Source organism: Tarenaya hassleriana, unplaced genomic scaffold (assembly GCF_000463585.1).
Source record: "Tarenaya hassleriana unplaced genomic scaffold, ASM46358v1 Cleome62, whole genome shotgun sequence".
Lineage (NCBI taxonomy): Eukaryota > Viridiplantae > Streptophyta > Magnoliopsida > Brassicales > Cleomaceae > Tarenaya > Tarenaya hassleriana.
The window spans coordinates 318,673-336,346 of NW_010968712.1; the positions used below are offsets into that span (position 1 = coordinate 318,673).

At 39.6% G+C, this 17,674-nt stretch overlaps 2 protein-coding genes across 3 annotated transcripts; both read right to left on the reverse strand.

The window, feature by feature from the left end:
• Window positions 1-6,161: 6,161 nt before the first annotated feature.
• LOC104799933 (transcriptional regulator ATRX) lies at window positions 6,162-8,488 on the reverse strand. Of its 2 annotated transcripts, XM_010522621.1 has the most exons (4): window positions 8,387-8,488; window positions 8,237-8,312; window positions 6,652-8,022; window positions 6,162-6,503 (listed from the first exon to the last, which is right to left on the reverse strand). In XM_010522621.1, exons 2-4 carry the CDS (start codon window positions 8,294-8,296, stop codon window positions 6,438-6,440), a joined length of 1,497 nt encoding a protein of 498 aa, XP_010520923.1. In that variant the 5' UTR covers window positions 8,297-8,312; window positions 8,387-8,488; the 3' UTR covers window positions 6,162-6,437. The 2 variants fall into 2 exon arrangements, with proteins under 2 accessions (XP_010520923.1, XP_010520921.1); XM_010522619.2 differs by having other exon boundaries at window positions 8,237-8,461.
• A 544-nt stretch (window positions 8,489-9,032) lies between these two features.
• On the reverse strand, window positions 9,033-9,872 carry LOC109116082 (uncharacterized mitochondrial protein AtMg00810-like). The gene has a single exon (XM_019200875.1). It carries the CDS (start codon window positions 9,870-9,872, stop codon window positions 9,033-9,035), a length of 840 nt encoding a protein of 279 aa, XP_019056420.1.
• Window positions 9,873-17,674: the final 7,802 nt, after the last annotated feature.

A 17,674-nucleotide genomic window follows, 5' to 3' on the forward strand; every position in this document is an offset into this window, starting at 1 on the left:
ACACATTTTTTATATATATCTCATTACGTCGATTCTAAAACGTGTTTATTCATATGCACAATTAAAGGTTAATGTGCTTATATATAGATATATTTTTCATTAAAATATATCATCAAAGTTTATAGTAATAAAAATTAAAGTGTATATATATATATCTGAATTAGTATATATATATATATAATTGTTATATAATAATAATATATGTTTTGAACATATCAAAATGCACATAAAATTACGTGTATTTTATAAAAGTTATATCCTTATTAATAGCAATTTTGAATAAATTAATTTTATTATAATGTATTAATATTGATAACTTCTATGTTGTTATAATACATATTATTTTGTATCTTCGTATAGGTATGTATATTACGTATTAATATACCATATAATAATTTACGTGGATAATATTTTATATGCTTTATGAAATTAGCTATGTGGATACATATTATATGGAAGTTAAAAATATTTTGATTTGTTTATTATTTAAACTTGTTAGTTACCAAAGTGACCTAGTTTATATTTAAATTAAATATTTAAATCAAATATGTATGTTTTAATTGTTCATGATAAAAGGATGCAAATGTATGACATAAAATAAATAAATAAATAACTGAACAATTATAATTATTTATCGTATTGCTATTAGATCATCCAAAGATGGATCAATGCATATGATTAATAATATTAGAGGGACATAATTGTTTTTTGGTTAATAAGTATGTATGTCCAAAGATTGCATGCTTATTTAACTGGTAGTATTATGATGTCCATTAAAGTATATTTTGCATCAATGATTGTATATATATATCGAAGTATTGCCCAAAGGTGAATTTTGATATATATTATTGTTAATTTTGAAATACTAATGGATGAATATTTATAAAATTTCAGCTTCACTTAACCTTATGGCTTCTGGCAATGGAATTATTAAGTTCAACGGGCTTAACTATGCAGATTGGTCTGAACAGATCCAATTTTATTTGGGTTTCAATGATATGGATCATGCATTGTTGAATGAAAAGCCAACAACCATAACAGATGGAAGCTCAGAAAATGACAGGATTAACTTCGATTCCTGGGAGCGATCGAATAGGTTGTGTTTGAACTTGATGAGGATCACTATGGCAGAAAATGTTAAGCCATCGATGCCTAAAACTAAAAGTGCAAAGGAATTTATGCAAAAGATTAAAGAGTATTCTCAGTCAGATCTGGCTGACAAGTCAATTGTAGGAAGTCTCATGAGCGAATTGACTACGAAAAAGTTTGACTGGTCACAGCCTATCCATGATCATGTGACTAACATGTCTAATATGGCGGCAAAGTTGAAAACTATGGGAATGGATGTTAATGAGACATTTCTGGTCCAATTCATCATTAACTCTGTGCCTATTGAGTTTGGTCAGTTCCAGGTGAATTATAACACTATCAAAGAAAAATGGAACTTTCAGGAATTGAAGGCCATGCTCATACAGGAAGAAGGGAGATTAAAGAAGGTGAAAGAACATTCTGTTCATCTTACTGTTCAAACTAATGTCAGCAGCAATAAAAGAAAACCAGAGAAAAATGACAAAAAGAAGGATAAAGCTCCAATAAAAGATAATGTGAGCCAAGTCCGGAAAGAAGTCAAATGTTTTTTCTGTAAGAAGACTGGACACACATTAAGAAAGATTGTCAGAAAAGAAAGGCATGGTTCGAAAGCAAAGGTAAACATAACATTTTAGTTTGTTTTGAATCGAATATTATTGAAGTGCCCAATAATACTTGATGGTTAGATTCAGGTGCTACTACTCACGTTTCTCATATTAAACAGGGATTCAGTATGATCCAACCCATAAAAGGACCTGAAAAGCATGTGGTCATGAGGAATAAGATGAAAGCACGAATAGAAGGCATTGGGACTTATAGATTGGTCTTAGACACTGGCTTTCACTTAGCTCTTGAAGGATGTCTCTATGTTCCTGAATGTGCTCGAAATCTTGTTTCTATTGGAAAATTAGATTTAATGGGTTTTTCTGTCAAGTTTGGTTCTAGTACTTTTCAACTATATAAACAAGAATACATTTTCGGTTCCGGTATTTTAATGGATGGTCTTTATCGTTTTAATCTTGACAGAGAATTTTCGGAATCCTTGTTTAATGTTGAAAATATTATGGGCGTTAAACGTAGTGCACCTAACAATGAAAGTTCAGCTTTATTGTGACATTAAAAATTAGGTCACATATCCAAAGAAAGGTTAATAAGATTGGTGAAGAATGAAATTTTACCATGTTTGGATTTTAGTGATTTAGGAGTATGTTTAGACTGCATCAAAGGAAAGCAGACAAAACATACAGTAAAGAAAGCGGCCACAAGAAGTACTCAGCTTCTAGAATTAATTCACACTGATATTTGTGGACTTTTTGATATTTCCACGTGGGGTGGAGAAAGGTACTTTATCACTTTTATCGACGATTACTCACGTTATGGTTATACTTATCTTCTGCATGATAAATTTCAATTTGTGAACATACTTGAAGTGTTCATCAATGAAGTTGAGAGGCAGTTAGATAAAAAGGATTAAAGTTGTGAGATCCGATAGAGGTGGAGAGTATTATGAAAAATATAATGAGACTGGACAATGTCCAGGTCCATTTGCGAAATTCCTCGAAAGTAAGGGTATTTGTGCACAATACACAATTCCCCGTACACCGCAACAAAATGGTGTAGCAGAAAGGCGGAATTGTACATTAATGAACATGGTTAGGAGCATGATAAGTAATAGCTCTTTATCTCTCTCATTGTGGATGTATGCATTAAAAACGACAACTTATTTGGTTAATCGAGTTCCTAGCAAAGCAATCCCTAAAACACCTTATGAAATGTGGACAGGGAGGAAACCGAGTTTAAGGCACCTGCACGTTTGAGGTTGTCAAACAGAAATAAGAGTATACAATCCACATGAAAAGAAGTTTGATCCTAGGACAATCAGTGGATTTTTCATTGGTTATCCAGAAAAGTCTAAAGGATTTATATTTTATTGTCCTAACCATAGTACGAGAATTATGGAGACTGGCAATGCAAGGTTCATTGAAAATGGTCAAATCAGTGGGAGTGATGAATCACGAAAAGTTGGCATAGAAGAGATCCGGGATAATGTTTTCACACCGAATATCCCTTCTGTTGTTCTTGTACCGAAATTCACATCAATGATTCGTGATATTCCAGTACAACAAGAGCATGTCGAAAACCCATATAATGAGAGCATTATTAATGAACCAGTCACGGCACCAAAGGAGATTAATGAACCACCGATCATCTTGAGACGATCTGAAAGGGAAAGGAGATCTGCGATCTCAGATGATTATGTGGTTTATGCTCTAGAACATGAATGTGACTTAAGCATTGATAATGATCCGTCTACATTTCAACAAGCTATGAATAGTTGTAATTCTGGAAAATGATTTGATGCCATAAAAGAAGAATTGAAATCCATGAACGACAATAATGTCTGGGACTTAGTAGACTTACCGGAAGGTGCAAAGAAAGTCGGCTGTAAATGGGTCTTTAAGACCAAGCTTGACTCACGTGGTAATATCGAAAGGTATAAAACCCGACTTGTTGTCAAAGGTTATACCCAAAAGGAAGGCACAGACTATAAAGAGACTTTCTCTCCGGTTTCTAAGAAAGACTCTTTGAGAATTATATTGGCTTTAGTTGCTCATTATGATTTAGAGCTTAATCAAATGGATGTTAAAACCGCCTTTTTGAATGGTGATCTAGAGGAAGAAGTATATATGGATCATCCTGAAGGATTTATACCCACGCGAAAAGAAAATTTAGTGTGTAAGTTGAGAAAATCAATTTATGGACTAAAACAAGCTTCCCGACAATGGTATCTTAAATTTAATAATACTATTACATCTTATGGTTTTGTAGAAAATATCGTTGATCGATGTATCTACATGAAGGTTAGTGGGAGTAAATATGCGATTTTATCTTATATGTTGATGATATTTTACTTGCTGCAAATGACATGAGAATTTTACATGACGTAAAAGGGTTTCTTTCTAAGAATTTTGATATGAAAGATATGGGTGAGACATCCTATGTGATAGGAATAGAAATATTCCGAAATAGATCACAAGGATTGTTAGGATTGTCTCAGAAAGGTTACATCAACAAAATCTTAGAAAGATTCAGAATGGATGAATGCTCTGCAGGAAAGGTTCCAATCCAGAAAGGGGACAAGTTCAGTAATTTACAATGTCCGAAAAATGAATTGGAACGAAAGGAAATGGAAAATATTTCTTATGCATCAGTGGTTGAGAGTTTAATGTACGCTCAAATGTGTACTCGACCAGATATCAGCTTTGCTGTTGGAATGTTAGGTCGGTACCAGAGTAATCCCGAAATAAATCACTGGAAAACTGCAAAGAAAGTTCTAAGGTACCTGCAAGGTACTACAAAATATATGCTCACATACAGAAGATCAAATTATCTGGAAGTCATTGGTTATTCAAATTCAGATTATGTTGGATGTGTTGATACCAGAAAATCGACTTTTGGATATTTGTTTCTACTTGCCGGAGGAGCAGTATCATGGAGGAGTGGAAAGCAATCTGTCATCGCTGTTTCCACCATAGAAGCTGAGTTTGTAGCATGTTTTGAAGCTACCGTTCACAGTTTATGGATCGGAACTTTATCTCAGGGCATAGGATTGTCGACACTATAGCTAGGCCGCTGAGAATTTACTGTGATAATTCTGCAGCTATCTTCTTCTCGAAAAATGATAAGTACTCAAAAGGTGCTAAACATATGGAGATAAAATACTTATCTGTCAAAGAGGAAGTTCAGAAACAAAGAGTATCATTTGAGCATATCAGTACTGATTTTATGATAGCGGACCCATTAACTAAGGGATTGCTGCCTAAGACTTTTAAGGCTCATGTTGATCGTATGGGCATTATAGATAAGTCATTACTGTAATTTAAATAATTGCTCATTATATATATGATATTTTGAATTCAATAAAAGTCGTGTTTATGTTATTGAAAGTCATATTATCATTAAATTATTTGTGTACACATGAAGTTGATGGAGATAATATGCATTATTGTTTTACAGTTATTCCCGACCATAAAAGATGTTTTGGATGACAAACGATTGTGATATTTGGAAGGAATCATATTCAAATAAATTGATGTGTGACCACCAAGATTCAATTGTTGTTCAAATAAAAGTTATCGGTGATATATGAATACAATATAAAATTACGCGTTTAAAGATTGTATATCATCAAATCATCACATGGGCCAAGTGGGAGAATGTTGGAAATACTAAAATCTTAATGGCTCATGTAATTTTGAGTTTTGGAATTCAATATGACATTGACTTCATTGATGGATATGGGTTTATGAAAGTGTTGAATTTTTTGGGTGTTTATGGTTATCCCTCTCTCCTTACCCTATAAATAGTGGACATATGTTTCACATTTTTCATCCATCAGAAAAATTATCAAAGTAAGGGTGAAAGGAGAGAAAAACTGATTTACCGACTTGTTCTTCAAAGTCATTCTGCTGCAATATGGATTCAGGTATATTTCATATACGATATATACTATCTTATTAAGTTTGTGTGAATTATGTAATACCGTATCCAGTTTTGGTGAGTTTTCATAAAGTTATCGAAAACCATCAATATAAAATTTTATATCACAACAATCTTGATAGAACCCAATTGTAAACGGCCATGCCCGGCTTGTACAACAGCACTAGTCTGGTCAAGAAAAAGAAAGGGCCAAACAGTTAAAGAAAAGGTAAAGTTAACCCTTTCAAGACCAAGAATCTTGACAATGAGTTCTAGGCAGACCTTAATGCCCGATTCGAATTGGTCGGACCGTTCCGGAGGGAGCTGCAATAAATATGACCATCAAGGGAGAGTGCGGTAATCATCAAAGATCATTAACACCCCATATAACATACATATGCTACCAAAGTTGATCTCTCTCTCTCTCAAACAGTGAATAAAAAATATACACATGTAGTAGGTAAATATACACATGTACTTGGGGGTGCAAACGGGCTCGCTTGGCCGGGTTCAGTCTGGCTCGGTCCGAGGCAAGCCCGTTTTCAACCCAATCCATCTACAGCCCGTTTTTGCCGAGCCAGAAGATATTCAGCGACTGCGGATTAAAACGTCAACCAAAATGAAAACAAATGACATGAGTCAATTTCAGATACATTCTTGAACTGTTCTGTCCGAAGACCCCGAGAGCTGAATGATAAATAAATTTCTGCTGTTTTGAACTCAGAATTATCCATATGGTTCAGACCACCACTGTGGTCTAGACTTTACAAAAATATGTCAGCATACCATCACACAGATGTATACATATATATATATATATATATATGTATGCATGTATGTATATGGATCATTCCCATGGATTTGTAGCATCACCGCTTGATTTTTCTTCTTGCCAAGGCAGGAGTCTTCTTAGGAATGTAGACTTTGTAACTTACCTGAAACCCCCAAAAGAAGGAAAGAGAGAAAACCGGTTCGCATCAAGAAAGGTTTCAACTTTTGAATAGATTTACCAAGAGGGGCAACATTATCTAACACTAACAGAGGCATTCATGTTTCCGAGCATTTGACAGAAGAACTTTTTACCTGAACCATCTCCCCGCCACGCATCACGGACATTGTCTTCTCTTCAAACCCTTCTTTGGTTTCGTCATGTGGTTTATCCGACCCTCTCATGTCTTCCACTTCGGTTTCAGCACAAGAAGATGACTGCCCATCGGGAGTATTGTTACTTTTGGGTTCAACGTTCTCACTCCCTTTATTTGCTCCCGATGTTAGAGAACTTTCAGGGCAATCCTTGTTATTGGCACCTTCACTAGCTAGATTTGCTATTTCTTGTCTATATACCGGTCTAGGTAACGTCGGTTTAGTTGTACAAGAGCTAAGACCGAAACCAACTTCCCCCTTGGCAGTACCACCCGATTGATCTTGTGGATAAGTAAGATCATTCGAGACAGATTCAGATTCCTTTTGATAAGCAGCCTGTTGAAAAGTCTTACCGGAACTCTCGAAATCTCTGTTTCCAGCAGAGATACCGGGTTTCTGCTCCACAGGACTATGGCCTTTTGACTCTTCGACTTTGGCAGATTCGGTACAGAGAAGATGCTCTCCTTCGGCAGGAGACGAGGTCTCTTTGCCGGAAACACCATTTGTATAGGTCCCCCCACGAAATCTTCTTAGATTTTCCAATGCCCGCATCCTTAAAATGGTTTCCAAATCATCACCTTTCAACTTATTGTCTGGATCGGTACCTTGACTAGTTTCCATCTCACCATCTTCTCCAAACTCATCATAGCCAGCATTTTTACTTCCTCCCTCACCAGCACCAGCTCCAGGACTAGAAATCATAGCTTCACCATCTTTTTCCACCTCCATGGTCGTATTTTCCAGAGATACCTCATAACGTTCCAACTCTTTTCTCTCGTCATCGTCGGGAGAAGTTGCTACAACAATAACCGATCTCAGCCTTCTAGAACCCTGCCCGCTGGTAACTTCATCCCTCACTTGCTGGTTGTCATCGAATTCATCGTCCTGATGGCCAGACGACGAAGAAGAACAACTCCTCCTAGAATCATCATTACTTTTCCTGCGCTTGGACTTAACCTTATCCATTCTCTCTGACCTTCTTCTCTTTCTACCGCCATCGCTCTCAGAGAAAGAAGACTCACTACTTGCGGAAGAACTCACACTCACATCTCTCCCACGTCTCTTTCTTCTTCTCCTTTCAGACCTTTGCGTCTTCTTCTTCTTCTTCTTCAAGCGATTGTCCCTCTCGCTACTAGAATCCCTCCTTCTCGACCTCTTCCTCCTCCCTTTAGACCGAAGATGCTTCCGTCCCCTATAATCATCTTCAGAACTAGAACACGAAGAAGATTCCGTACCGCTGGATTCGCTGTAATCTGAATCGTCATCACGGAGAGGAATCTTCTTCGATTTGGTTCCCTTTCTCTTCTTCCTCTGCCACAACATAATATAACATCCATAAATCGAAACCCTTTTTCCGGAATTCCGATTTCTCAACAAGGAACGCATAGTACAATACAAACCCAGAACACGAAATCTGCCGGTTGATTCGAATACTGATTCAGACCGAAACTAGAAGGAGAAAAAAGAGAAAAGTTTGGATTTTTCTTTCTCGTTCATCGAATTCAACAGGAGAAAAAGGCAATACCTGAGACGAATCTGTAGAACGTTTCTTTCTCTTCGAAGAAGATGAAGAGATTTTCCCCATTTTAGTTCCAATTCCCCTGCAAAAATCCAAATCAAAAACCCCAAAAAAGTGTTACACAGAGAGAAGAAGAAACCACGAACAACCACTGACTTTCCACTTGGTCGGGCCTTGTTCTAACGCCGCGGGGGGCGTAATCTAGGGCAAATCTCGTTCTCTATACGGCAATTAACTCCACTTCTTTGGCCCCCACCCTGATTTGCTTATATTAAATCTAAATTTAGTTCGACGGCATCAGCAAAATTACTTATTGCCAAAAATTTATTTATTATTTTGGCAATTTTTTTCCATCACCATTTATTCGAATGAGAAAATATCCCCCACTTATGAAGCATGCAATTTAGATTTTAAAATTAATATTACCAGACGTTGGAAAATCTAAAATATTGTTTGATTTAAATGTATCAAATGCAAATATTTCAGAATGGGAACTAGGATCAGATATCGAAGGTTTTGTCAAGACCTAGTTTACTTTTACAAACGCAAATCGATGCTCTTTTTCTAGAGAAAAATAGAAAAGAGTCGAGAGCAGGATTTGAAATTTCTGAATGTTATTCACTATCGTCTGTACTCCATATATACAAAAGAATTTGTTATGTAACAGAAAGATAACAGAAAGGAGAGAATATGAAGAGGGAGTGCAAGGAATGAATATTACAACCGCGAAACAAACTTTTGAGAATAAATAACTTCCCTCGCATTCCAGCTCGGATCAGAATATAATCCGTAATACCCCTCCTCAAGGCTGAGACGGGAGAAACAGACTTGAAATATTCATCCGAGAAAGCAAGCTCATGAACAGAGAAGGTTGCGAAGCTTTTGTAAAAATACCGGCCAGCTGGTTTTCGTCATGAACATGCATCAAAATGAGAAAACCAGACTTCAGTTTATCACGAATGACATGACAATCAATTTCGATATGTTTAGTACGTTCGTGAAAAACTGGGTTCGTCGCAATGTGAATAGCCGACCTATTATCACAGAAAAGCTTTGCAGGCCCGATAACAGAGATGAACAGATCCTGTAAGAGATTACGCAACCACACCAGTTCACAAGTGGCGTTTGCCAATGATCGATATTCTGCCTCTGTGCTACTGCGTGAAACAGTTGTCTGTTTCTTGGCCTTCCATGAAATCAGAGAATCGCCAAGAAAAACACAGAATCCCGAAACAGATCGACGCGAATCTAGACAAGAAGCCCAGTCGGCATCCGCAAACGCATTGAGACACAATGAAGAGGTGACAGAATAGAACACACCTTGCCCAGGATTACTCTTCAAATATCTGACAACACGCTGAGCAGCAGAAAGATGAGCCGAAGTAGGGCAGGACAAATACTGGCTGAGTTTGTGAACAACATAGGCGATGTCGGGTCTGGTAATTGTCAGGTATAATAACCGACCAATGAGTCGTCTATAACCAGTAATATCAGAGAGAGGATCGCCAGAATTCTTGGATAGCCGAATCGCAGGATCGAGCGGAGTGGAAACAGGTTTACAAGCCAGGAAACCAGAATCATAGATTAAGTCAAGGCAGTATTTGCGTTGACTGATCGAGATTTCAAGCTTGGACCGAGCCATCTCCAAGCCCAGAAAATATCGCAGCTCCCCAAGATCTTTAATATTGAACCTCTATTTCAGCAAAAGCTTCAAATGTAGGACTGCTGACTCGTCGTTACTGGCTATAACGATGTCGTCCACATAAACTAATAGGACAACAATTGAATTCCCAGATTTCTTAACAAATAAGGTATGATCAGACGGTGATTGAACAAACCCATTTGCGAGCAAAACCTTGGCAAAGGTCAAGTACCATTGACGAGAAGCCTGGCGAAGACCATATAGAGACCTCTGCAACTTACAGACAGGATTTGGTGGCAACTGTTCCCCAGGATTAGGTGTGAATCCAGGTGGTAACGTCATGTAAATCTCCTCATCGAGCTCCCCGTGAAGAAAGGCATTGGTCATATCCATTTGAGTTAAACTCCACTGTTGAGTTGCAACAACAACAAGAAGCAATTTCACAGTTACAAGTTTAGCGACGGGAGAGAAGGTGTCGAGGAAATCAACCCCCTCCTGTTGCGTATAACCCTTAGCAACCAACCAAGCCTTGAACCTATCAACCGAACCATCTGAATTACGCTTGACCTTATAGACCCACTTGCAACCAACTGTCTTCTTACCGGGAGGAAGTGAGACAACAGACCAGGTGCCATTACTATCAAGAGCGGCGAGCTCAGTGTTCATGGCCTCCCTCCATTCAACAGAGGATATAGCATCTTTAAAAGACTTGAGTTCAGAAACAATGTTGGTGTTGAGGACAAAATCTCGGTAGGGAGGGGACAAACGATGATAAGAAAGAACAGAGGATAGAGGATAAAGAGGGGCGGAAACAGAAGGCAATGTAAAGCAGTGATAATCCTTGAGATAATTGGGAGGGTTAATCTGTCGATGTGGTCGAGTGGAAATGTCATTCCGTGGAGGAGGAATAACATGGGAAGGAACAATGGGGCCAGAAGAAGAAGAAGACCCAGCAGATGCTGGATTAGGCAAAATAGAAAGAGAACTGGGCCTGGAAGATGAAGGAGACCCAGAAGGAAAAGAAGGATTATCACGAGGGGGCAAAGAGAGTGGTAGAATAGAGTCAGAAAAAAAAAAGAAGAAGAAGAAAAGGAAGAAGAGGGATCTGTACTAAGGGAAAAGGGAAAAATATGTTAATGAAAAATCACATGTCGAGAAATAAAGACAGGGTTGGTGTCCAAGTCTAGAAGCTTATACCCCTTGTATCCCGGAGGATAGCCCAAGAACACAGATGCCCGAGCTCGAGAAGAGAATTTGTGCCTGGCTGTTGGAGAAGACGAAGCATAGGCTAAACACCCAAAAGCCCGTAGATGTGCGTAATCAGGAATGTGATCCTGCAAAACCTCAAAAGGCGATTTATTCAATAAAACAGGAGAAGGAGTCCTGTTAATGAGGTATACCGCCGTGCGAACGCAGTCGGACCAAAACGAGAGGGGTAACTGTGCCTGAAACAACAGAGCTCTGGCCACATTTAGGAGATGCTGATGTTTCCTTTCGACGACCGAATTTTGCTCGGGAGTTTGAACACACGAGAAGTAATGTACAATTCCCTTGGAGCGAAAAAAATCTGAGAATCTCAACTCATGTGCGTTATCCGAACGAGCGGCTTTAATGGGCTTGCAAACTGTGTCTCAATCATCGCTATAAACTCAGGAATAAGCCGGACAACATCATTTTTAGATTTCATCATATAAATCCAAGTTACCCGTGAATGATCATCTACGATAGTGAGGAAATATTGAAAACCATCGTATGAAACAGAAGAAAAAGGTCCCCAAGTATCAACATGGATGAGATCAAAAGAACAAGGAGAAAGACGATTGTGAGAAACAAAGGGTAATCGACGTTGCTTAGCAAAATGACAAGTCTGACAATGGGAAATGTCTGACAATTTCTTAATAGAAAGAAGAGGAAACAAAGTTTTAAGTTTCTGAAAAGAGGGGTGCCCAAGCCGGCTATGCCAAAGTGTAGAATCAGCATGGAAAGCTTGAACCAGAAAAGAAGACGATGAGTGTGAAGAAGGGGAACCAGACTCGAGAAAGTAGAGGCTGTGCTTAAGCTTAGCCTTCCCAATCGTCGAGCCCTGAATAGACTCCTGAATAAAGCAAAAATCAGAAGAAAAAGAAACAATGAGATTTGTATCGCAAATGTTGAAAGAAAACTCGGGGAGATAAAAAACGTCGTGAAGAATAAGATGATCACTGAGGGAAACTGAACCCATAAAATGAACCAAAAGATGTTGTCCGTTTGGCAAGGTCACAGACCGAGGAGAAATTGGAGCAAGGTCCCAGGAAAGCCTCTTGTCATAACAGACATGGGTAAAAGCACCAGAGTCGACAATCCAAGAAGAGGATGCAACGTGTGTCATACCACCAGACACAGAGGAGCAAACAAAAGAAGATACATCAAGAGATGTACCAGAAGAAGCAGCAACATCTGGAGCACCAGACTCAGTGATCGAAGGGCCTGACGTCTTCATTTGAGAATTAAGTCGGGAACATAACTCCTGCAACTGAACAATAGAAAAGTTACCCAACTCAGGAGAAATAGGAGAAGAACCAGAATTAGTCTCCTTAACCAGATTGGCATAATTCCCAGATGCTGGAGCAGCAACGCGACCCAGAGATTTGGAATTAGCATGTGACTTCGACTGAGAAGAAGGCTTATAACCGGGAGGGTAGCCATGGAGTTTGTAGCATTTCTGAATAGTATGCCCATATAACCCACAATGGGTACATAAGAGACGATGCCTGGATTTGAAAGATTGCCCAGAAATAGCCGCAACTTTCGCATCAGGAGGAGACAGAAGTTTGAAAAACAGCAGCATCAAGGGGAATAGAAGATTTCACCAAACGTTGTTGCTCTTGCTGAATCACCAGGTTATAAACACGCTGAATATCGGGCATAGGATCCATCATGGTAATTTGATTCCTAACACCTTCAAATTCATCGTTCAACCCATAAAGAAAATCGATAACAAAGTCACCTTCAAATTCATCGATCCAACGTTGATCAACATGACAGGTGCAGCGCCCACAGGTGCATCGATGATAAACACGAACAGTCTTCATTTCCTCCCAGACCGTCGAAAGAGCAGTATAGTATTTAGCAACATCAAGGGGGCCTTGACGGAGACTGCGAAGCCGTTGTCGGACCCGATATTTGCGAGGGGTGTTCGACTGCTGAAAACGATGAGCAAGATCGAGCCACATCTCACGAGCAGTAGGATAAAACATCAGATTCTGAGAAATATCTTCGGCCACAGAATTGATGAGCCAAGAGCCAACGATGGCATTGTTGCGTTTCCAAAAACGCAGAGTGGGATCATCATCATCAGGGCGTGGCAACGAACCATCAACGAAACAGAGTTTGTTTCGTCCTTCGAGGGCAATCGCCAGCACCAGTGAGCTGTTTATTAACGAGTTGAAGACAAGGATTGTCGAAACAATCGAAAGAAGATGCGGTCGGAGCAGAGACCGGAGCAATGGAGGATGCTGGAGAAGAAGAATCACCAGTCGGAGCCATTGGAGTTGGTGGAAACGCCATAATCACGCAAAAAATGAAAAGCGAGAAAATGGGAGAAACAAAACACTCGAAAAGAGGAGAAATCAAGGAAGAAACTGGGATCTTAGCACAAAGGCTCTTATACCATTTTATAAACGCAAATCGATGCTCTGTTTCTGGAGAAAAATAGAAAAGAGTTGAGAGCAGAATTTGAAATTTCTGAATGTTATTCACTATCGTCTGTACTCCTCCATATATACAAAAGAATTTGTTATGTAACAGAAAGAAAACAGAAAGGAGAGAGAATATGAAGAGAGAGTGTAAGGAATGAATGTTACAACCGCGAAACAAACTTTTGAGAATAAATAACTTCCCTCGCATTCCAGCTCGGATCAGAATATTGTGGAGAAGTTAATCTTTCTACATACACCATTTTAACTATCGAATATTGGATAATTTTGGAGGAGTTGTTATATATTAGAATGAATATTTAATTATTGATAGTTTGGTTTGGTTTAATTTGGTCAGGGTTTAAAAGGTGTCTTTTTCACTTTTCTTATTTTGATAACACAACCGAAAATTTCCAAAACTTCAATGTGATTGTCTAATATCAAAACTATATGAAAACCTCGTCATATATATATATATATATATAACACAACAAAACCATGATTTTGGATTATTTTATATTGCAAAAAGAAAAAAGAATTTCATATCATTTCCACTGTCGGCGATTGCCATGGCTAAAAAAACTTAGAATCACTAACCAAACTGGTAGATCAGCTAAACATTTAAACACCAATCATGTCTGAAAGTTTTACACAAGGAGTGAGCAAATTTCCTTTTCCATTTAGAACAGACAAAAAGATGAGTATAGGTCCAATGGTTAAATCAAATAACGATGAGGGTGCAAAGTTACTTCTAGGTTTTTTCATCGGTTCAAGTCTAAAAAAAAAAGAAGAAAGAAAATAAATAAAGTGGAAGCGGTTGTGGAAGTTGAAGAATTGGCTTTACAATAGAAGTTATCATTGCAGTTTTTGTTTTGTCTTTGTAACATATGTGCGATTATTTAGGCAATATAACAGAAATACCCTTACTTTGCTACATAGACTTCATGACATACCCTCCAAAACCCTAGTTTTAAAAAAAAAAAACAAAATGAGCAAAAGACATAATTGACCTTAATGAAAACAACACGTGGCGCAACAGGAAGGAAGGACAGTTAATCTTCCTGAGTCGACACCTAACTTAGTCGGTTTCGAGACAAATTTCAAAACTGCTTCTCTCTCTCCCGTTCAAAACTGGTTTTTCAGAAATCCGGCGAAATCCTTTCGTTTCTCGTCGATTCTCAGAAATCAGAACAATTGCTTCAAAATCGAACAGAAATCAAAAGAAGACTTCAACTCCCGCTCGCAAATCGGGACGCGGCGGAAGAAAAAACCATGAACTGAAGGTAAGTTTGGTAGTAAATGACTTTGAGTTTGATGCGATGCAAGAAATCTGTGTTTTTTGGGTTTGTGTTTATGATTTTTAAGTTAATCGTGTGATTTATGGTGAAAAATGGGTTGTTAGATTCACTGAAACGGAAGTTAGGGTTTAGCTGGTCACAGTGGCCACAATGGTCACACTGACTGATTGAGTGTTGATTTCTTCTTTGCAGGTTCCGTTTATATATGATTTCTCAGATATTCAGTTCGCACCGAAGATTGAAAGCAAATGCTATTTGATTCAGACGATTAAAAGTCTGAAAGAGGTATTATCTATCGAGGAGTGGATGTACTTCAACGAGGATTCACAGTTTCGTCACGTATTCCATTTGAAATGTGACGAGAACATGAAGATGTTGCCTGTGGCAGTCCTCCTACACCGAACGCTGAAGTTAGAGGAGGAAAAAGAGCAGATATTGTTTGTTTTAAATAGCGTTCTTATCAGATACTCTATAACCGAGCACGCCATTATATCAGGATTGAAGTGCAACCAGTATCCGGAAGATTGGAAAGGGCGCAGAAAAAGCGATTTTCGAATAAAGACATTCGAACCTGGGAAGGTCACCAGGAAAGCAGTTCTGGAAAAGTTGCAAAAGAGTAAACACATTCGGATTGACAGAAAGAGATTGGCGACACTGATGTTGCTATCCGGAGTACTCGACCACGGAAACAGAAGCGATGACTCTATCAACCATGATCTGGTTGATATGGTCGATGAACTTGAGTTATGCGAAGAATTTCCGTGGGGAAGGTACACATTCGAGAAAATGGTGGAACAATTGCGGAAGATTTTACAAAATCCTACACCGAAGGAGAGATGGCGGTTGTCTGGATTTGTTGTCCCTCTCATGGTGCTTCCATTCGAATGCATCGAAATTCTCTGCGCGAACGGTTGGTGCACTACTGTTGAAGATGCCGATCCAAGCTATCCCAGGATGTGCAAGAAGCACATCTCTAACCCCAAATGGACTTTCGGGACGGTGATGAAACAGATTGGCAACGAAGCAAAGGTACGTCACAATGGTCCCACTGGTCACACCGTTTATATTTTGTATTTCATCCCCCTAGTCACGTTGGTCTCACTGGTCACGTTGGTCCCACTGGTCACGTTGGTCCCACTGGTCACAATGGTCCCACAGATCACACCGTTTATGTTTTGTATTCGGTCCCACTGGTCACGTTGGTCACATTGGTCACGTTGGTCCCCCTGGTCACGTTGTTCCCATTGGTCACGTTGGTCCCACTGGTCACGTTGGTCCCACTGGTCGCGTTGGTCACATTGTTTATGTTTTATATGTGGTCACACTGGTCACGTTGGTCACACTGGTCTCATTGGTCACATCGGTTATGTTTTATATTTGTTCACACTGGTCACGTTGGTCACATCGTTGATTCATAATTCTGGTCACACTGGTCACACTGGTCTCGCTTGTCATATTGTATTCAACTGTTGTGATTTGTTTTCAGGGCATTCGAAGTATCCTTACAGTAGAAAGGGAGGAAGAGGAATCACTTCTTGTAAACGTCGATGACGAGGCTATTACCAATCCGGATGTGCGCAGTTGGATGAATCAACTGAAGCTCGATCCAAAAAGCGTTTGTTTTGAGCATATTCGTGCTCCTTATGTCGATGCGAGGTGAGCTGCTTCCGATAAGAAGGCAGAAGAGAAGGAGAAGAAAAAGAATCGAGAAGAAAAAGAAGAAGAAGATGATGAAGAAGAAGAAGAAGAAGAAGAAGAAGAAGAAGAAGAAGAAGAAGAAGAAGAGGAAGAAGAAGAAGAAGAAGAAGAAGAAGGAGAACAACAACATGGAAGAAAAAAACAAGTAAAAAAGGGAAAAAAAAAGGTGAAGAAAAAGGTTCTGAAAAGAGGTTGATGGAGGCGATTAAGACCTCTGAATTGAGGATCATAGATTCAGTGAAGCAGATGATGAGGAAAGCAGGATTTCCGGTGGATGAAGAACCTTTTGAGAATGTGTATTCTCCACATTCACAAATACATTCTTCAAAGGGTGGTGAGGATGTGCATACTCCCCGTTCACAGAGACAGAGAGAAGGGGATGAAGATGTGGGTAGTAGAAGCTCATCAACGAGTGATTACTACGCCGGCAAGGATATGCCTTACCATTTTAAAGCTCGTGATGGGGCTGTGCGTAGTGAAGAAAGTGATGACGAGGGCGATGTGGTGTCTAATACTCCTCCCAGAGGCCTGGAATGGGGGGTTGCAAGTCCAAAGGTTCTTGAGGAAAATGTACAAGGAGAAAATGATGAAGGGATGGCTGGAAACCCTATGGAAGAGGACTTTGCTACCAAAGACATCGAGTCAGCTGCTGCCCACGTCCCCGAGGACCCGCCACCGAGGACATTGCTGCCCACTCTCCGAGGACCATACTGCCCAAGCCACCGCGGACATTGCTGCCAACGTCTCCGAGGACCCTACTGCCCAAGCCATCGAGGATCCTGCTGCATTTGCCTCCGAGGACCCTGAGAACCCTGATAACAATGTCCCTGAGGACAAGGTACCCGAGAATCTTGATAACACTGTCCCTGAGGACAAGGTACCCGAGAATCCTGCTGCATTTGCCCCCGAGGACCCTGCTAACATTGCCACTGAGGACCCTGCTGCAGTTGCCCCTGATGGCAAGGAAGCCCCTGAGGCACCGGAACAGAAGATGTCGACCGATGAAGCTGTTCCTGTTTCCCAGCCTGCTCCTGCCCTTACTCCAGCGCCGACTGAAGTCGCTGGACCCCTGACACGTTCCAAAAGAACGTTGTTCCAAGGGCCAGCTCTCAGAAGCCCGTTTGTCGAGCCT

Excerpts from the sequence above, each read along its gene's own strand:
- LOC104799933 (XM_010522621.1), bottom strand. The coding sequence starts at position 8,296 with ATGGGGAAAATCTCTTCATCTTCTTCGAAGAGAAAGAAACGTTCTACA. Across the intron at positions 8,023-8,236 it reads GTTCTACAGATTCGTCTCAG|AGGAAGAAGAGAAAGGGAAC; the intron begins GTATTGCCTTTT and ends ATGTTGTGGCAG. Across the intron at positions 6,504-6,651 it reads GTGGCGGGGAGATGGTTCAG|GTAAGTTACAAAGTCTACAT; the intron begins GTAAAAAGTTCT and ends TGGGGGTTTCAG.
- LOC109116082 (XM_019200875.1), bottom strand. The coding sequence starts at position 9,872 with ATGGCTCGGTCCAAGCTTGAAATCTCGATCAGTCAACGCAAATACTGC.